The 19,502-nt window shown below is 42.8% G+C and overlaps 1 protein-coding gene across 3 annotated transcripts in view; it reads left to right on the forward strand.

Moving 5' to 3' along the window:
• Positions 1-2,273: 2,273 nt before the first annotated feature.
• Positions 2,274-19,502, forward strand: part of SLC2A13 (solute carrier family 2 member 13) — a 141,882-nt gene continuing 124,653 nt past the window's right edge. For all 3 annotated transcript variants that reach the window (XM_087722341.1, XM_087722340.1, XM_087722339.1), the window contains exon 1: positions 2,274-2,979. In XM_087722341.1, coding sequence (XP_087578467.1) covers positions 2,400-2,979 — 580 coding nt within the window. In that variant the 5' untranslated portion in view covers positions 2,274-2,399. The remainder of the gene's footprint in view (positions 2,980-19,502) is intronic.

Genomic DNA, 19,502 nt, shown 5'->3' on the forward strand with positions numbered 1-19,502 from the left:
TCCTAGAGGAGATCAACCCTGACTGCTCTTTAGAAGGCCAGATCCTGAAGAGGAAACTCAAAGACTTTGGCCACCTAATGAGAAGGAAGAAGGACTCCCTGGAGAAGAGCCTCATGCTGGGAACGATGGAGGGCAAAAGAAGAAGAAGGGGACGGCAGAGAGTGAAGTGGCTGGATGGAGCCACCGAAGCTGTCGGCGTGAACTTAAATGGACTTAAATGGACAGAGGATGGTAGAGGACAGGATGCCACCTGTGGCATTACAGACCTATATAATTCAAAATAGACTTACTGGTTAAGTTTGAATGTTGCATTAAGATGAAATACTTGTTTTTAAGATGTTTTTGGTTGGGTGACACTATGAATCATGTCAAAGTGATTTAATAACTGTGTTTTATGACTTAGCATATTACGCAACCCCGTAGAATGATTCATTCTATGTAACCCAGTTAGACCAAAGGTCTATGCGACCTTTTCTTTCTTAAACTGGGTTTAACAATCTTGGCTTATGATATGTGGTGTGATCACAACACTGGTCGTTTCAATAAGGATTGTCTTTTTGTGCTGGCATCTTCTGCTTCCTACTGGAGCAGATAAGAGCAGGATTATGCTGTGCAAATATCAGTTAATATGATAGTAAAGTAAGAAGAAGTAAAAAGATTTCATACTGTAGATTTAGTAAAACATAAGAGGCTTCGTATCGGATGATATTTCAAAGCTTGTTTTCACGTAAAAAAACTTCTTGACCTGATCATTTGAGATAATATTTGGTGACACTTAATAGATGCACCTGTGTTACACCTGTACACACACACACAAAGAGTAGTTGGTTGTTATTTTCAAAGTTAGAGCAGGGAAAAAGTTTGGTATACTAGTTGGGGCAACAAATATCTAAGAGTATCATTGTCTCAAAAACAGTTAATAAACAGAAATGTTATTGTTGGGCATACCAAGGCAATTCGTATATGGAATATCCAACTGCCACTTCGGAACATCTAAAAATGTCTGAGAGGTTATCTTGGAAGAAATGTCCTTCTGGTTTCAGTTCCAAGTGGGGAAAAAGACACAGAAGACACGGAGGCTGCTTGGAAAGATGATTTTAATGGTGGACAGGATCACATGGCTTGAGCTCCTGAACAGAAAACAGGGATCGCATGCTTCCAGATGTTGGGGTGAAGACAAAAGAGGGACCGAGATACTGAAAGTCCCTGGTTTTATGCCTTCTCTGACCTTTCACCTTGATCTTGTATTCTGATTGGTTGTCAGACTCCCATGGGACCATGCAGGGGCAACTCTCTAGGCTGTGTTTTGAGTCCAAGTTTGGTTGACCGTTGCTTCCTCCCAGGGGCCCTGTGGTGAGATGCGTAAAAGGGCCAATACTATCATGCCTTAATCCCATCGTCCTGGAATTGAAGGGGGGAGATCTTTGTTATGTAGAGTAGACCGACCCAGGCTTTTTAATAGCCCGTTGACAAAGGTGGGGGCTATTAAGAGCGAGTCTGCTTCCTGCCTCAAAACATGTTTCTCCATTTCTTATCCAGGGAAATATAATATTCTCCCTTCTTAAAATTTCCCAGGATAGTTCATTTTTCTAGCAGAAGGGTGGGTTTTAACTTCCTACAGTTAATTTAAAAAAAATAAATAAATTCAGATTTCCAAATCAGAATGTTCAGGTGTCACTGGACTGTCGTTTTATTCATTAAAAGGAATTTTAGAATTTATCTTTGACTTTTGCTTAATTTTCAGTCACTGTAAACTTCAATCACTTCTTCATTCACGCTGAAGAAATCTGTGCAGGCAGAAAAGGGCAGGACTGGAAAGCGAAGCCCGCCCACTAACTTCACCGGCGCTCACCGCGCATGCCCATTCCTGTTTCCATAGAGAGACGAAACCTGCAGAATTTTCTTATTATTTCCCTCCTTGTTATTGATCCTCCGCTACAATTTAGTCGCTGCCCCTCACACCCTCTCTCGGGCAAGATCCGAAAGAATTGAACCACAACCACAACCACAACCACGACAACAGGCACGCCCCAAGGCATAAAAACACCGTCGACGCACAATTGAGAGACACCGGTGTTATTTTTTTGCCCCCCAAACTGGAAAGGAGGAGGAGGAGGAGAGAAAAGCCCCGCCCACTTGGCGGCTCCTCCTTAGGACACGCCCCTGGGCAGCCCGACCAATCAGCTCCCGCGGCGCCTCTTTTTTCTTCCCCCTGCTCCGCCCCGCCGGACAAGAGAGGGCGGCGCCCTCGGAGGTGAGCAGCCGAGGGGGGCTTCGCGTTCAGTCCGAGCGTGGCCGGAGCATGAAAGGCAGCTGAGCGGGCGAGCAGCGGAGGAAGAGGAAGAAGTCAAGCCCGGCCGGAGGGCAGCAGCCGCCGCAGGAGCCGCAACGGCGGCCCGATGTCCCGCAAGGCCAATGTGGAATACACGCTGCGGAGCCTGAGCAACCTGATGGGGGAGAAGCGGCGGCGGCAACAGCCGCCGCCGCCTCCTCCGCAGCCGCCCTCCAGGCGGGAAGCCTTGGGCGAGCGGAGCCTGATCGCGGCCGCCGAGTCTTGCTCCAGCCTGAACAGCCAGGCTTCTTCGTCGGGCGGCGGCGGAGGCTGCGGGGATCTGGAGCGGGCGGCCAGGCGTCAGTTCCAGCAGGACGAGCCGGCTCCTTTCGTCTACGTGGCGGCGGCTTTCTCGGCGCTGGGCGGCTTCCTCTTCGGCTACGACACCGGCGTGGTGTCCGGGGCTCTCCTGCTGCTGAAGAAGGAGCTGCGCCTGGACGCCGCCTGGCAGGAGCTGCTGGTCTCCAGCACGGTGGGCGCCGCCGCCTTGGCCGCGCTGCTGGGCGGCGCCTTGAACGGATACTGGGGGCGCCGCGCCTGCATCCTCCTGGCCAGCCTGCTCTTCACCGCCGGCGCCGTCCTGCTGGCCGCCGCGCCCGACAAGGAGACGCTGCTGGGGGGCCGCTTGGTGGTCGGGCTGGGCATAGGTAGGTGAACGGAGGGGGGGCGGAGAGGGAGGGGGAGCCCCCCGGGAGTGGGTTGGAGGTGGGGATGAACCGGTTAATAGTAAATAATGATTGATGAACTGCTTAATAAGGGTTAATCAACTGGTTAATAATGGATAATTAACCGGTTAATAATAGGCAATTAACCAGTTAATAATAGGTAATTAACCGGTTAATAATGGTGAGCAATGAGTCAGTTAATGGTAAATAATGATTAATGAACTGGTTAAGAATGTTTAACCAACTGGTTAATAATGGGTAATTAACCGGTTAATAGTGGGTAATTAACCGGTTAATAATGGGTAATTAACCGGTTAATAATGGGTAATTAACCGGTTAATAATGGTGAGCAATGAGTCAGTTAATGGTAAACAATGATTAATGAACTGGTTAATAGTGTTTAATCAACTGGTTAATGGTTAATCAACTGGTTAATAATGGGTAATGAACTGGTTAATAATGGGTGAGGAACTGGTTGATGAGCCAGTTCATGGTTAATGAACTGGTTAATAATGGTGAACAATGAACCAGTTAGTTGTAAATAATTTACCAGTTAATGAACTGGTTAATAATGGGTAATTAACTGGATAATAATAGTGAACAATTAACTGGTTAATAATAGTAAATAGTAAACCAGTTAATAATGGATAACAAAGAACTGATTAATAATGGTTAATTAACCAGTTAATGGTAAATAATTAACCAGTTAATAATGGTTAATGAAGCGGTTATTAATGTTGAATGAACGGCTAATAATGGTGAACAATAATAGTAAATAACTGGTTTACTATTAATAGTAAATAATTGGTTTACTATTAATAGTAAATAACTGGTTAATGAACCAGTTAATAATGATTAACCAGTTGATAATGGTTAACAACCTGTTAATTGTAAATAATTAACCAGTTAATGAACCGATTAACAGTTGCTAACAATAAACCAGTGAACAATTGAAAGCAATTAACAATTCTTAACAATTAACCAGTGGAACTGTTTGCCTCCAGAAGTTGTGGGTGCTCCCCCACAGACATTTCATTACCCAACTAGATAACCTCATCAATGCTAGAAGGGAGAGGAGTTTGTGGAGTGGAAGAGGAGGAATGTGGGGTCCTTTGTGCTCTCGGAGCTTGGTGGTTTTCTTGCAGACGTCTCATTACCAAACTGGGTAACACCATCAGTGTTTGAAGGGAGTGGAATTATACGGCATATAAACCTTGAACAAACCCCTCCTCCTCCTCCTACCACGGGTGATATTATCTACTTTGAGACAGGAAACGTCTGCGAGAAAGCCCCCCCCCAACTCAGAGACCACTTCCCATCCCCATCATTCCTGCCTCTTCTTTCAGGAGTAAAATTCGGGACCGTTTTGGTTTAACACGTGTGTGTGTGTGTGTGTGTGTGTGTGGTCCCCCATTCTTTAGCTCATCCAAAACCCTTCACAAAAGACCCTTCTAATGGCTCACTGACCTCTCCCTCCCCAACCTTTATTATTTGAAAATAATGCCATATTGTTGTTAGTTTTGAAGTTGTGTCCAACCCATCGCGACCCCATGGAGAACGTTCCTCCAGGCCTTCCTGTCCTCTACCATCCTCTGGAGTCCATTTAAGCTCACGCCGACTGCTTCGGTGACTCCATCCAGCCACCTCCTTCTCTGCCGTCCCCTTCTTCTTTCCCAGTGTGAGGCTCTTCTCCAGGGAGTCCTTCCTTCTCATCAGGTGGCCAAAGTCTTTGAGTTTCAGAAGATGATAGATAGATAGATGATAGAAAGATAGATAGATAGATAGATAGATGATAGAAAGATAGATAGATAGATAGATAGATAGATGATAGAAAGATAGATAGATAGATAGATAGATAGATAGATAGATAGATGATAGATAGATAGATGATAGATAGACAGACAGACAGACAGACAGACAGATAGATAGATTCAGTGACTCCATCCAGCCACCTCCTTCTCTGTCGTCCCCTTCTTCTTCTTTTCCCCTCCATCGTTCCCAGCATGAGGCTCTTCTCCAGGGAGTCCTTCTTCCTTCTCATTAGGTGGCCAAAGTCTTTGAGTTTCAGAAGATGATAGATAGATAGATGATAGAAAGATAGATAGATAGATAGATAGATAGATGATAGATAGATAGATGATAGAAAGATAGATAGATAGATAGATAGATAGATAGATAGATGATTGATAGATAGACAGACAGATAGACAGACAGACAGACAGACAGACAGATAGATAGATAGATAGATAGATTCAGTGACTCCATCCAGCCACCTCCTTCTCTGTCGTCCCCTTCTTCTTCTTTTCCCCTCCATCGTTCCCAGCATGAGGCTCTTCTCCAGGGAGTCCTTCTTCCTTCTCATTAGGTGGCCAAAGTCTTTGAGTTTCAGAAGATGATAGATAGATAGATGATAGAAAGATAGATAGATAGATAGATAGATAGATGATAGATAGATAGATGATAGAAAGATAGATAGATAGATAGATGATTGATAGATAGACAGACAGATAGACAGACAGACAGACAGATAGATAGATAGATAGATAGATTCAGTGACTCCATCCAGCCACCTCCTTCTCTGTCGTCCCCTTCTTCTTCTTTTCCCCTCCATCGTTCCCAGCATGAGGCTCTTCTCCAGGGAGTCCTTCTTCCTTCTCATTAGGTGGCCAAAGTCTTTGAGTTTCAGAAGATGATAGATAGATAGATGATAGAAAGATTGATAGATAGATAGATAGATAGATAGATAGATAGATTATAGAAAGATAGATAGATAGATAGATAGATGATAGATAGACAGACAGATAGACAGACAGACAGACAGATAGATAGATAGATAGATAGATAGATAGATAGATAGATAGATAGATTCAGTGACTCCATCCAGCCACCTCCTTCTCTGCCGTCCCCTTCTTCTTCTTTTGCCCTCCATCGTTCCCAGCATGAGGCTCTTCTCCAGGGAGTCCTTCTTCCTTCTCCTTAGGTGGCCAAAGGATTTGAGTTTCCTCTTCAGGATCTGGCCTTCTAAAGAGCAGCCAGGGTTGATCTCCTCTAGGACTGACCGGTTGGATGGCCTTGCAGTCCAAGGGACTCAATGCAGGAGTCTTCTCCAGCACCAGAGTTCAAAGGCCTCCATTCTTTGGCCCTCAGCCTTCCTTATGGTCCAACTTTCACAGCCATCCATTGCAACTGGGAAAACCACAGCCTTGACTAGACACACTTTTGATTGGCAGGGTGATGTCTCTGCTTTCTAGTCGGCTGTCTAGATTTGCCCTGATGCCACTTTAAAGCACTACTTTAAACTCCTAGCATTATGGAGATTAATTTGAGATTAATTTTGACAATTGGAGCCATTCCTGCTGCTGGCCATCTCCCCTTCAGGATTATGAGCTGCCCTAGATCTTTTCAGAGACCCCCCCTAGACATAAATTGTGTCCTGTCGACCTTCCATCACCCACCCACTGAGCCTCAAACATTTATTGAACCCCCTTTTAAGCCCCAGATATTTATTGAATTACAGCATAAACCCATCAACCCTTACAGGATCGATTTGGGGGAGGGCTGTTTTAAAGCAAAACTGTGTGCAGTGGTGGTCCTTTTTCAACTTTAAGATAAAGGTTCCCCTCACACATACAGTATGTGCTAGTCGTTCCCGACTCTAGGGGGCAGCGCTCATCTCCGTTTCAAAGCCGAAGAGCCAGCGCTGTCCGAAGACGTCTCCGTGGTCCTGTGGCCGGCATGACTAAATGCCGAAGGCGCACGGAACGCTGTTCCCTTCCCACCAAAGGTGGTCCCTATTTTTCTACTTGCATTTTTCACATGCTTTCGAACTGCTAGGAAGCTGGGACAAGTCACGGGAGCTCACTCCGTTACGCGGCGGTGGGGATTCGAACCGGCAAACTGCCAACCTTTCTGATCAACAAGCTCAGCGTCTTAGCCACTGAGCCACCATGTCCCTTCAGCTTTACACACACACACACACAAAATTGCAGTCTATTTTCTAGCCCCTTGGAGATATTAACATAGACTCCTAGGTCTGGAAGGGACCTTGGAGGTCATCTAGTCCAGCCCCCCCCCCCCCCGGTCCGTCCGTCCGAGGCAGGCGATTTTATTGCATCCCAGACAAATACCTGTCTTATTTTTTTTCTTGAAGACAACCAGCGACACAGGTTTGTCACTGATATGTGGAAACCCAAATAAACTTTTCTTGAGATTGGTGATGGAAGGGAGACGGCCAGCTCCTCGGTTGGTTGGGAATATATAGGATTAAAACGGGAATTTGGTGTTTCTAAAGAACTGTTCAGATTTCCCATCTTTTTAATTTCACGTTCTTCTAAAATGAGCCTGTTTTTTTTTCTTTTGGCTGCCTCTTGAATTTTCATCCGGCCCAAGGGCCATTTTTAAGGGACAGAAATATAATCTGAAATAAATCACTTGATATTGATAGCATTCATTTTCAATTTGTTTGGAAGATTGTCTGATTGTCTCGTCACTACCCACGGTGTTTTATTAAGGATTTAAACCTCTTGTGCTCCGCATAAGATATCTAGTGCTTTGAATAGTCTGCTATATATATTTCTCATGAACTAACACAAGAGCACCACTTAAAATCCAGATGCTTCATTTGATACCTGGAAAAAAAATTTAAACCTCATCTAAGCAATTGGTTAACTTGTGATATGACCGTCACAATCAATGTTGTAAGTAAAGAAGATGTTTATCATTGTTTAAACTTAAATAACCCCAAATAAACATCCTTTTATCCATTTATTACAGTATATCACAACATATCCAGCAATAAGTATTGCCGAAGCATTGTGATTTCATACTAAGTCAGAATTTAAATGATATCCGAAAATGGATTTTTCGTTTCTTATGTAAAGTATCCCTTAAATGCTCTTTCTGTTGAGTTAATATTTATTCCCAAAATACCTTTTAAGAAGTTGGACTCATAAGGGTTAATTTATCAATAGGACATAGTTATGTGTCTTTTGGGGGGCACTTTTATTTAATCTTCGGGTGTTTTTATCACGTGGCACATTTCAAGCAGTCAAAACAAAAATACACATGGTTCATGAGAATATTTAAATTTGCTTAATTCTGTGATTCTAACTTCAATCTTGTCGATGTGATTACTGTCTTATATGCATCGGCATAATATTTTAAAAGTGGCATAACTTCTGGAAGTTTAAGCTAAGGTTTTGAAAACGGCACACAGTCGTATACAATTTGCAATTTTGCCTTTATATTGTGTATATACCAAGATGGCAATAAGCACCATGACATTCGGCGAGAACTAAATTATGCTATTAGAGGCTGTAACTATTCTGCTTTTCAAGCAATTTAAAGAAGCTTATATTGTTTTTCTCTCTCTCGCTTCTATCCTTATAACAATTCAGAAAAAATAGATTGGACTGGGGGGAAAAATAGTGACTGGAGGAATCTATAATTTATTATTTTTAAAAAAAGAAAAATATTGGAATAACATTTATCTGCTGATAAATGGTAGCCAAATATGTATGTAGAGAAGAATTGCTGCAAAGTCTATAGTCCTCGATTTACGGCCACAATTGAGCCCAAAATGTACATTGTTAAGCAAGACATTTGTTAAGGGAATTTTGCCCCATTGTATGACCTTTCTTGCCACGGTTGATAAGTGAATCACTGCAGTTGTTAAGTTAGTAATGTGGCTATTAAGTGAATTGGATTTTCCCATGGATTTGATTGTCAGAAGGTCGACAAAGGGAAATCATGTGACTTCCGCAACCGTCATAAACACGAATCCGTTCCCAAGCATCCAAATTTTGGTCACGTAACCCTGGGGATGTTGAAATGGTCATAAATCTTCTTTTGTTTCAGTGCCGTGGTATCGTTGAACAGTCATAAAATGACAGGATAAAAAATTATTTTTATTAAAAAATCAGATTTTTAAATTTTAAATTGGATTTTTTTAAAAATCAAATTTAATAAAATGCTTCTGGATTAGCTCTAAAGATAGTTTTCTATTGAGGATACATTAATAATTTAGTTTATTTAGCATGAAATGGTATTTTATGGCAGTACAGTAGAAGTCATTTTAAGGCACAACAGGCTATATCTTAACAGAACACACGCACTCCGAGGGGTGTTAGGGGTGTCTCCCCTCCACAGTATGTGTTTCCAGAGAGTAAGTCCTCTGTTTACCGAGTTTGGTTGAAATTGGTCGAGGCGTTCCAGAGTTATGCTGGTATAGTACTCGGTGCGTTATTTCTAACAGCCCTAAAAGAAATGAGATGGACATGGAGGAAATAACATTTATTCAATAAGGTTTAACACGGAGGTGACAAGATAATGGGGTTGGCACGCCAAATTCGGAGAAATTCAAGATAGTTTTCTATTGAGGATACATTAATAATTTTGTTTATTTAGCATGACGGTTGCTCTTTAAAAAAAATTATGATTTAAACCGAGTTGATTTTAAATCAAGCCTTTTAACTAGTGATTTAAATCACGGTTTAAGTCGAGTTGATTGAAATCAAATCCACCCTGATAAATCAACCACTCTTACCATATTTTCCCAAAAATAAGACAGGGTCTTATTTTCTTTTGGAACACCCCCCCCCCCCGAAAAAATAAGCACTTGGCCTTATTTTCGGGGAGTTCTTATTTTTGAGGTGAAGGAGGCGGCGAGCATTATCACCTCCTCATGTCTAATGCTGTGTTGCAATATTTTCGCGGACGGGTTATTTTAGCGCATGCGCTCAAAAGCCCGATTGGGCTTATTATCTAGGGAGGATTTATTTTGGGGAAAACATTGTAGTTTAAAATCTTTTGGAGATTTGTTTCAATAAGGCTGGCCCTTTGCTTGATAATTCAAAATACCGTCCTGTTGGTCCCTCTGTTACGAATGCTTCTTGTGTGTGTGTGTGTGTGTGTGTGTGTGTGTGTGTGTGTGTCTCTTTTTTTTAATATATTTCCTTCGGCTGCTTCCTACAACAGAATTTCATTAGTAATTCAGTTGGCTCCTCTATAGACTGCGCCGCACTCGATCCATCTTTCCAATCGTACTGATTTGATTTCAGTCTTGGTTTATCTCCCTCAGCCCAGTCATTTCTATTAGAAGGAGAAGCTGGGGCGGAACAAAACTTTTGAGGGAACTTTTTAACCCCCCATTTTGGGTGTGCGACGCTTTCATTTCGAGCGACGATCCATTATTCATGAAAGCTTCCATTTGTTCTGCTTGGAACAAGCCGTCAATTAGACATTAAATTTTGTTTAAAAGCGTTTGAACAGTTTTCGCTTCTATAAAATGTACACGGTTTTCCCGAAAATAAGACCTCCCTGGATAATACGCCCAATCGAGCTTTTGAGTGCATGCGCTAAAATAAGCCCTCCCCTGAAAATATTGCAACACAGCAGCAGCCGTGAGGTGACCACGCTCGCTGCCTCAAAAATAATAAGACCTCCCCGAAAATAAGGCCAAGCGCTTATTTCGGGGGGGGGGGCAAAAGAAATTAAGACCCTGTCTTGTTTTGGGGAAAACAGGGTACTCGGGCAAGATTTGCTCAAAATCATTTGAGAGCCGAGGTGGCGCAGTGGTTAGGGTGCAGTACTGCAGGCCACTTCCGCTGACTGTGATCTGCAGTTCAGCGGTTCAAATCTCACCGGCTCAAGGTCGACTCAGCCATCCATCCTTCCGAGGTGGGTGAAATGAGGATCCGGACTGTGGGGGCAAGTTGCTGACTCAATTTGCTAAAAAAAATTGTAAACCGTTTAGAGAGGTCTGAAAGCCCTATGAAGCGGTATATAAGTCTAATAAATAAATAAATAAATTTGGTAACTGAAGGAATTGGTACGGGTGGTTCTCGACTTACAAGCCTTTGCTTAGTGACCGTTTTGAAGTTAGAACGGCACTGAAAAAAAGCGACTTATGACCATTTTTTCACAGTTACGACTATTTGTTGCGGCATTCCCACATGATCTGAATTCAGAGGCTTGGCAACTGGCATGTACTTAGGACAGTTGCGTTGTCCCAGGGTTACTGCGGGGTCCCATTTTGCGACCCTCTGACTAGCAAAGTCATTGGGGAAAAACAGATTCACTTAACAACCGTGTTACTAATTTAAGGAGTGAGGATATTCACTTAACAACTATAGCAAGAATGTAATTTCTAATGTTGGATTTTCCCCCTTACCAGAGGAAGCTCCCTTGTGGAGTACTATGAAGCCGTTACCGTGGCAACTCCACTGCGCTGTGCAGTAGAAGCTATTTTATGGCCGTACGGTAGAAGTCATTTTAAGGCACAACAGGCTACATCTTAGCAGAACACACACACTCTGAGGGGTGTTAGGAGTGTCTCCCCTCCACAGTATGTGTTTCTAGAGAGTAAGTCCTCTGTTTACCAAGTTCGGTTGAAATTGGTCGAGGCGTTCCAGAGGTTATTGTTTATTAAATTATTATTATTTATTAAATTTATAGGCCGCCCAATCCCGAAGGACTCCGGGCGGCTAAAGGTGTGCTGGTATACTACTCGGTGCGCTATTTCTCACAGCCTTAAAAGAAATGAGATGGACATGGAGGAAATAACATTTATGAAATAAGGTTTAACACGGAGGTGACAAGATAATGGGGTTGGCACGCCAAATTTGGAGGAATTCAAATGGGGGTAAAAACGGATTAGAGAGGCAGAATGAACAGAAGGAGGCAAGAACTCTTTATAATGACTTTGTTTTAGAGAGAAAGAGGAAAATGAGAACCTCATATTTAGGCTGGTTATTGATCTTTGGGGAACGTGTGCGCCAACCCAACATTACTCATCGAGTTGTTAATTGCGATGTCAAAATACTTTAAAATGGAGAATCTGACGGGCGGCGGGCGGGGAAAACAGCCAATGCAGAAGAGGAAGGGGGGTGATATCCAAGGCCAGAAACCAAGATTGGAAGCAAAGTATTTTGTTTTTTTAAAATCAATATATAATGCAGAATTAAAATGACATGGCTGTCTTGCAAATTAGCCAGTTTCCTACCAGCTACCAAAATTGGAAGGCGAGTAACTTTAGGTAAGATGAGAAACAAGGATTTGGATTCAGCCAGCTGCATTTTTGCCAAGTTTTTCACCTTTCTTGACGTAGCAGGGAGACCATTTACATCTCTGTACAAATGAGTCACAGGAGCCTTAAAGCAAAATAAATAAAATAAAATACGGAGAATTCTGATTTTTGGGAAACCAAAGCTTTGCCCTAGGATTAAGCCAGGCAGCGAGAAGTTAATTTGGAAGAAATCTCGCGTTAATCTTTAGGGTAAAGCTTAAAAGCCATGAAACAGAAACGAGAGTCAACTATAGTTATGCAGAAGGAAAAATATAACGGCTCTTCGAGTATTTTTCAGGATGGGAGAGACAGAACCAAGCAGTTGCTGGTTTTGGTTCTTAAGATGTATCCTGACTGATTGGTTGAATTAAAACTAATTGATTGAATAATTGAAGAGTTATATTGTATGGAAGACAGGTGACTATGGCAGAAAAGTCTCCACAATGGCACTTTATTCTCTACTTCATGAAATAGAAACATTTTGGTATTAGCTCACTGTTTGCTAAAGCTCTGTAGTCCCAGGTTAACAGCTGGCAGCGTGGTTGCGTGGCACTGAGTTGGCAATTTCTATCTGTCTGTCTGTCTATCTATCTACCTACCTACCTACCTACCTACCCACCACCCACCCACCCACCCACCTATCTTATCTATCTATCTATCTATCTATCTATCTATCTATCTATCTATCTATCTATCTATCTATCTATCTATCTATCTATCATCAATCTATCTAATTTAATGACCCCATAATCCCTTGCAGGGTGGAGTCTGGGCAACAATGGAGCTAGCAGTGTTTACTGGCTGGATGCCCTTCCTGTCACCAATGCAGAGTTTTGTTCAGCAGATATATACTCAAGATATTTCTTCCCAGAGAGAGAAATATCTGCCTCTACCTGGGATTGAACTCACAGCCTTCTGATTGGGAGGTGAGAACTCCACCTCTAGGCCACAGCGTGTCTCTCTCTCTCTCTCTCTCTCTCTCTCTCTGTCTTTTTCTCTCTGTCTCTCTCTTTGTCTTTTTTTCTCTCTCTCTCTCTCTCTTTTCTCTCTGTCTCTGTCTTTTTCTCTCTCTGTCTCTTTCTGTCTCTTTCTGTCTCTGTCTGTCTTTCTCTCTCTGTCTCTGTCTCTTTCTCTCTCCTTCCCCCTCCCTCCCTCTCTCCCTCATTCTCTCTCCTCTCATTTCTCTCCCCCCTCTACTCTCTCTTTTCTCTCTCCTTTCATTCTCTCTCTCCTCTCTCTCTCTCCTTTCATTCTCTCTCTCTCCTCTCTCTCCTTTCATTCTCTCTCTCTCTCTCCTCATACATACATACATATGAACAACTTTAAGCCACGAGGAAATGGATAAAAATGTCGAGCTTTACGCCTCTGGAAATACCTGGGGATGTCGGTTATCGTTCCCCTGCCCCTTTTTCTCCTTTTTAAATCTCCAAATCTGGTTTATAGCTCTGGAATCTCATAGTGGTTGCCCAGTCAAATATTAACCAGTTATTACCTTGGTAACCCTTCCCTCCCCTCCTAAATCGGCCACGTTTGGCTTGAGGCTGCAAGAGTTCCGATTCTCAAAACATCACGCTAAGCCTTGCTTTGTTTGATGAACCAACCCCGGTAAAAACAGCTTTCATCACCCGTTAAAAGTTAATCCCATAAATTTGCCAATCGAGAGCCCAGCCTTCTTGATCGCTTCTCTCACAGGTTACAGTTTGATCCCGTCTCGTTTGTGTGATCATTCTAGAAGCCGAAGAAGGCTGGGATAAATAGATTGCAATAACAGGTGGTCCTCGAGTTAACGGCGGTTCATTTAGTGACCGCCCAGAGTTACCACCACCCTGGAAAAAAAAAGACTTAAGAACCAATTTTCACACTTACGACAGCATCCCCCGTGCGCACGTGATTTACATTCGGTGGCTTGACAACCGACTCACACTTAATGACGGTTGCAGCGCCCCAGGGACACGCGATCCCCTTTTGCGACCTTCCGACAAGCGCCGTCAATGGGGAAGGCCAGATTCACTTAACGACCGGCTTGCTAGTTGAAGAACTGATTCACTTAACAAATATGGCGAGGAAAGTCGTAAAATGGGGCAAAACTCAAATTTCTCACTTAACAACACATATTTCGGGCTCGATTGTCGTCGTAAGTTGAGGACTACCTGTATTAATAGGAAGGGTCTGTTCTGGGAGTGGGAATTGCCTAGGTCCCTGGTACCCAAAGGTGATTTACATAATTCAGTGGAACTCAGAATATTAAGTACAGAAATAATATAAAACATTAATATATTTTTCTTAATCTTTTAGATTCTGAAAGACTGGTATTTTTCCTTATGGGAAAAAAAATATTTTTTTCCCAGTAGAAAAAAAGAACCATACTAATTAATTTTTTAAAAGTTGAGTATTAAATAGTCTTATTTATTGTTATCCATCAGAGGGCACTAAGGAGCCAACAGCTTAAGCTTCATAAATATACAGATCAACTGTACTGTTTTAAGTTCAAATTAAAATAACACTAAAAAGCAGTAAGAAAAATCACACATTTTTTTTGTATGTGTGTGAGAGATGGCAGATTAGTAAACTAATAGTTCTTTTATTTTTCTCCCTAATGTTCTGGTTAAGATTTAGTTTGAATTTAGCTTAATTAAGAGAGACTTAAATGCTCCAGAAAAAAAAACCAATTAGGACTGCCATACAGTCAAATTTATGAAACTGACATAATCAATATGAATTAGAGATGGTTGGTAATGCTGAATTTATTTCTTCCGTAATAATGATACTTAATTGTATTTATAGGTAGCCTTTTCCCCCCAAAGAGAGATTGATATACTGCATAATAAAACAAGTATATAAATGTTACCTCTCTATTGTCTAGCAGAATAGCCCTCCAATTAAATTCATGAAGCTTACTCGTCTATACAGTGGATTTTATTTTTTTTTAAAGGCAGAAATAAAGGAAGGAATATTTCACTTGCAAATAAAACGTTATCAGGCTTCGCCAGGCCAAAGACAAACCATTTCGGATTGAAGGTGTGCATAAATTGATGTCAATTTTATACTCCAGATTCTGAATGGACCGACATCCAGTGATAGATAAGACAGAACTGTGTGCAAGTAAGGTTGGTTATTTGCAAATAGTCCGTAATCTACCTATCTATTGTAGGGACTTTAAAGCAATCTCCTGCCACCGGATTTTAGCTTATAATCTTGGTCTCTTGCAGTCAGAGCCAGGAAAAAACCTTTCGCTCCTAGGCAAATGAATTGCTCTCACCCCAGGTCGCCTAACTAATTTCTGAGTACATTTTTATATAGCCCATTCCTGAATAGACCTAAAGCATTACAACTCAACCTGTAAGCGATGGAAAAGATGCCTTAATTATCTTACCACAAATTATTAGCTCTCTGCAAGAATGATTGCATTCTAATCTCACAGTTGCCTCTTAAAGCCCGCTTTGTAAGAAATTCATTCTGGCAAGACCATTCTGTGGTTACTGGGTATTGTTTGGCCTGCCGGCTGTCGGCCCCTCCGACAGCCGAATCAGATGCGTGGGAGTCAGGGTCAGCATCAAGGCAACCTAAGAGTCCGTGGGGGAAGAGAGAATGGAGCTGTCAGAGAGAAAGAGAGAGAGAGAGAGAGAGAGGTGGAGCCTGGGCTGTCCGTCAGCCCTCGGATGGAGAGTCAACAGCCCCCAGGTCTGGAGGTGGCTGATGAGGAAGAGGAGGAATAGCTGAGTTTAGTCCCTGCTGCACGGATGCACAGAAGGCAGAGGAGAGGAGAGCAATGGAAATCTATGGGCCGGTCCTTGGGAAGGAGGAGGCACCACTGCTAGCAAAGCCCCACCCTAACTCTGGAGATAAAAGGCAGGGGGCAGAGATGAATAGCTGTGGCAGAGGAGAGGAGAGCAGTGGAAATCTATGGGCCGGTCCTTGGGAGAGAAAAGCCACCACTGCTAACGAAGCCCCACCCTAGTTCTGGGGATAAAAGGCAGGGGGTAGAGATGAATAGCTGGCAGAGGAGAGGAGAGCAGTGGAAATCTATGGGCCGGTCCTTGGGAGAGAAAAGCCACCGCTGCTAATGAAGCCCCACCCTAGCTCTGGGGATAAAAGGCGGGGTAGAGATGAATAGATGTGGCAGAGGAGAGGAGAGCAGTGGAAATCTATGGGGCGGTCCTTGGGAGAGAAAAGCCACCGCTGATAACGAAGCCCCACCCTAGTTCTGGGGATAAAAGGCAGGGGGTAGAGATGAATAGCTGTGGCAGAGGAGAGGAGAGCAGTGGAAATCTATGGGCCGGTCCTTGGGAGAGAAAAGCCACCGCTGCTAACGAAGCCCCACCCTAGTTCTGGGGATAAAAGGCAGGGGGTGGAGATGAATAGATGTGGCATACAACTATTCATCTCCCTGCTGGACAAGTTACAAACTTTGTAATATATGGGACGGGTGTATGTGCATAATTTTGTATTTATTTATTTATCTTGTCATGTTTACGTGATGTACATTGGAGGTGGAGACCCTTTGAGACCTGCACGCAATGAAATTTCATTTTAATGTATGCCCATTTGTGGACCTTCAGAGCGACACTAAAGTTATTCTAAATCTTGAGTGTTAAAACGCACTGAAGAAAGTGACTTACGACCGTTTTTTAACACTTAATGAACTTTGTAGCATCCCCACAATCAAAATTCAGACGCTTGGCAACTGACTCACACTTACGACCATTGCTATGTCACGTGATCACAATCAATGGGCACAGTATTTTCTCCCAGGGGGTAAGTCCTCTGTCTACTACGTTTGGTTGAAATTGCTCAAGGCGTTCCAGAGTTATGGTGGAACACACACACAGAGAGAGAGAGAGACAGACAGACAGACAAACACGTGTATTGTTGTGGCCCAGCAGGAGCCGTTGGAGCTGCCACCAGACTCCGGCAGCGAAGGGCCCTATGAGTCGGCTCTGGAGGATGTGGAGGACCCTGGACAGGGTTCCGACTCCGAGCAGGGCGCAGAGAGGCTGGTTGGCCACCAGGAGGCGCCTGAGCCTTGGACTAGTGGGGAGGAGACAAGGGAGAGTGAGCTGGAGAGTGAGTTGTTCCTGGATGAGCTACTAGGCGTCAGGAACAATTACGCAATTACAGGAGGTAATTGCACTCAGCTGGTGGTCATTAGGCTCCTCTCCAGACTATAAAAAGGCTACTTGTGCACACGCCCCTCTTTGCAGAAGTCAACACAGAATCGAATGTCGGAGAACTTTGTGTGAGCTGGGCAGGCTGGATTGCTGCCAAGCCTTATCTGTGTTTATTGCTGCCCAAGTTTGTCTGTGCTGGGTTGCTGCCAAGGACCTGTTTGTCTGTTAATTAAATGCCATAATTTATCTCTGGCTCGGAGTGTGCTTTGGTGTGGAACGAGGAGGGTCAGAACACGTATAAATAGATATAGATAGATTCAGGGTATAACACAAATATTTACTTTAAAGCTGGGCGTGGCCGACTGGGTGGGCATGGCCAGCTTGCTACCCTACCCAAACTGCTGGCATGTTTCCTCTTCGCATTGGGTACACCGGGTTGAAGCCACGCAGGCTGGCCCCTGACATTTTCTGGGGCGGGCCCATGGGTTACCGTGGCAACTTTAAGATCTGCGGACTTCAATTCCCAGAATTCCCCAGCCGGTGGGGCTGGGGGTTTTCTACCTCTGCTCAAAAAAAAAAAAGTGCTAATTTTTGTAACGGTTCCACCACAAAACTGCGGACGACAAAATCGCGGTCGACGAAAGCGCGTATGTGACGTCATCACAGCGCGACGAAAAAGATCGAAAAATGTAAAAATAAAGCCAAAACCTTACCCTAACCCCCCCAAACCTAACCCTAAACCTAACCCTTAACCTAACCCTAAACCTAACCCTTAACGTAACGAAAAACCTAACGCTAACCCTTAACCTAACGCTAAACGTAACGCTAACGCTCTAAACCTAACCCTAACCCTTAACCTAACCCTTACCTTTATGTGAATCGGCTTGCTGTAATTTAATTTTTATTTCAATTTTTCGATCTTTTTCGTCGCGTTGTGATGATGTCACATACGCGATTTCGTCATCCGCGCTTTTGTGGAACGCGCTTTTGACGGGTCACGTTTTGTAACTCATCATCAATTGATATCATCCTGTAATTTAGGCAAATAAACCGATAGTCACATTTTTGGCTTACTTTTATTTATTTTTTTAAGTATAGTTTGATTTGAGAGATTTAATTTGAGAACAATGTTTATAAAAGCAAGTGATTATAATCCACTTATTAATACGTTAGCTGCAAAATATTACATTACATTCACCTTAGTTGAATATACTCGCGGAAACGCCATATTTTAGAGCATGAAGAGAATTGCACAAATTTTGATGCTGGAATACATCTGGAATCTTAATGGCTGGTAATTTTAGCTGCTTAACTACATTTGAAAATGCAATTATGTTATAGATGAAATTAATTTTAACAGTACAGGGTGGGTTGGGGTTTTATTTTGGCTCTGACTGAAAAGCAGCTGGAAAATGTTTCTTTATAATTCCTTCCTTTTCAAATAGAGATTCTTCTCAGCATTCTAAGTCTCCCAAAATTTATTTTATGTGCAAAAAACGATTCAGGGAGCAAAAGGAAAGGTGGTTTTCTATCTTTATGTGCTATTTTTTTTTAAAAAAAGGACGTTCTCAGATAAGACGTGCTTATTTGTGGTTTATCTCTATAGCTTCTCTCTGATTCATGATGTTGTGGAATATAAAATATATTTTGTCAGAGCAAATCCCGCTCGGCAGCCGAGTGCAAAGTGACACGTGTCATTTGACGAGCGAAATTGTAAAGTTGCATTACCGGTCTTGGTTGCCGTGGCAACGGATAGTATGTCCACCGTCGTCCTGAACGCAGTTATGTTTATATGTGTGTACATCTGTGTGTGCGTCCGTGTGTTCGTATTTGCCCAAAGGTTGCTGCTAGGGCAGATAATACAGCTGTTCCCTCCCCCCTCCCCATCGTCATTAAAATTGCAAATAAACTATAAACACTGTTGTTTTGATTGCTAGTTCTTAGATCTTCCCCAATGATAGGAACAAGCACTGATTTTCTAAGGATTAAAGTTTATTTTCACACTTATGATCTCTCTCTTTCTGTCTTTTTCTCTCTTTGTCTCTCTGTTTCTGTCTTTATTTCCTATCTATCTATCTATCTATCTATCTATCTATCTATCTATCTATCTATCTATCTATCTATCTATCTATCTATCTCTATATCTATCTATCTCTATCTCTATCTATCTCTCTCTCTCTGTCTCTTTCTGTCTTTTTCTCTCTCTGTCTCGCTGTCTGTCTTTTTTCTCTTTCTTTCTCTCTCTCTCTCTTTATCTATCTATCTATCTATCTATCTATCTATCTATCTCTACGTACCTACCTACCTCATCTCTCTCTCTCTCTCTCTCTCTC

The sequence above is a fragment of the Thamnophis sirtalis genome, unplaced genomic scaffold (assembly GCF_051295495.1).
Source record: "Thamnophis sirtalis isolate CommonGarterSnake01/CBP01778 unplaced genomic scaffold, rThaSir2_p1.2 scaffold_9, whole genome shotgun sequence".
In the NCBI taxonomy this organism is placed as follows: Eukaryota; Metazoa; Chordata; class Lepidosauria; order Squamata; family Natricidae; genus Thamnophis; species Thamnophis sirtalis.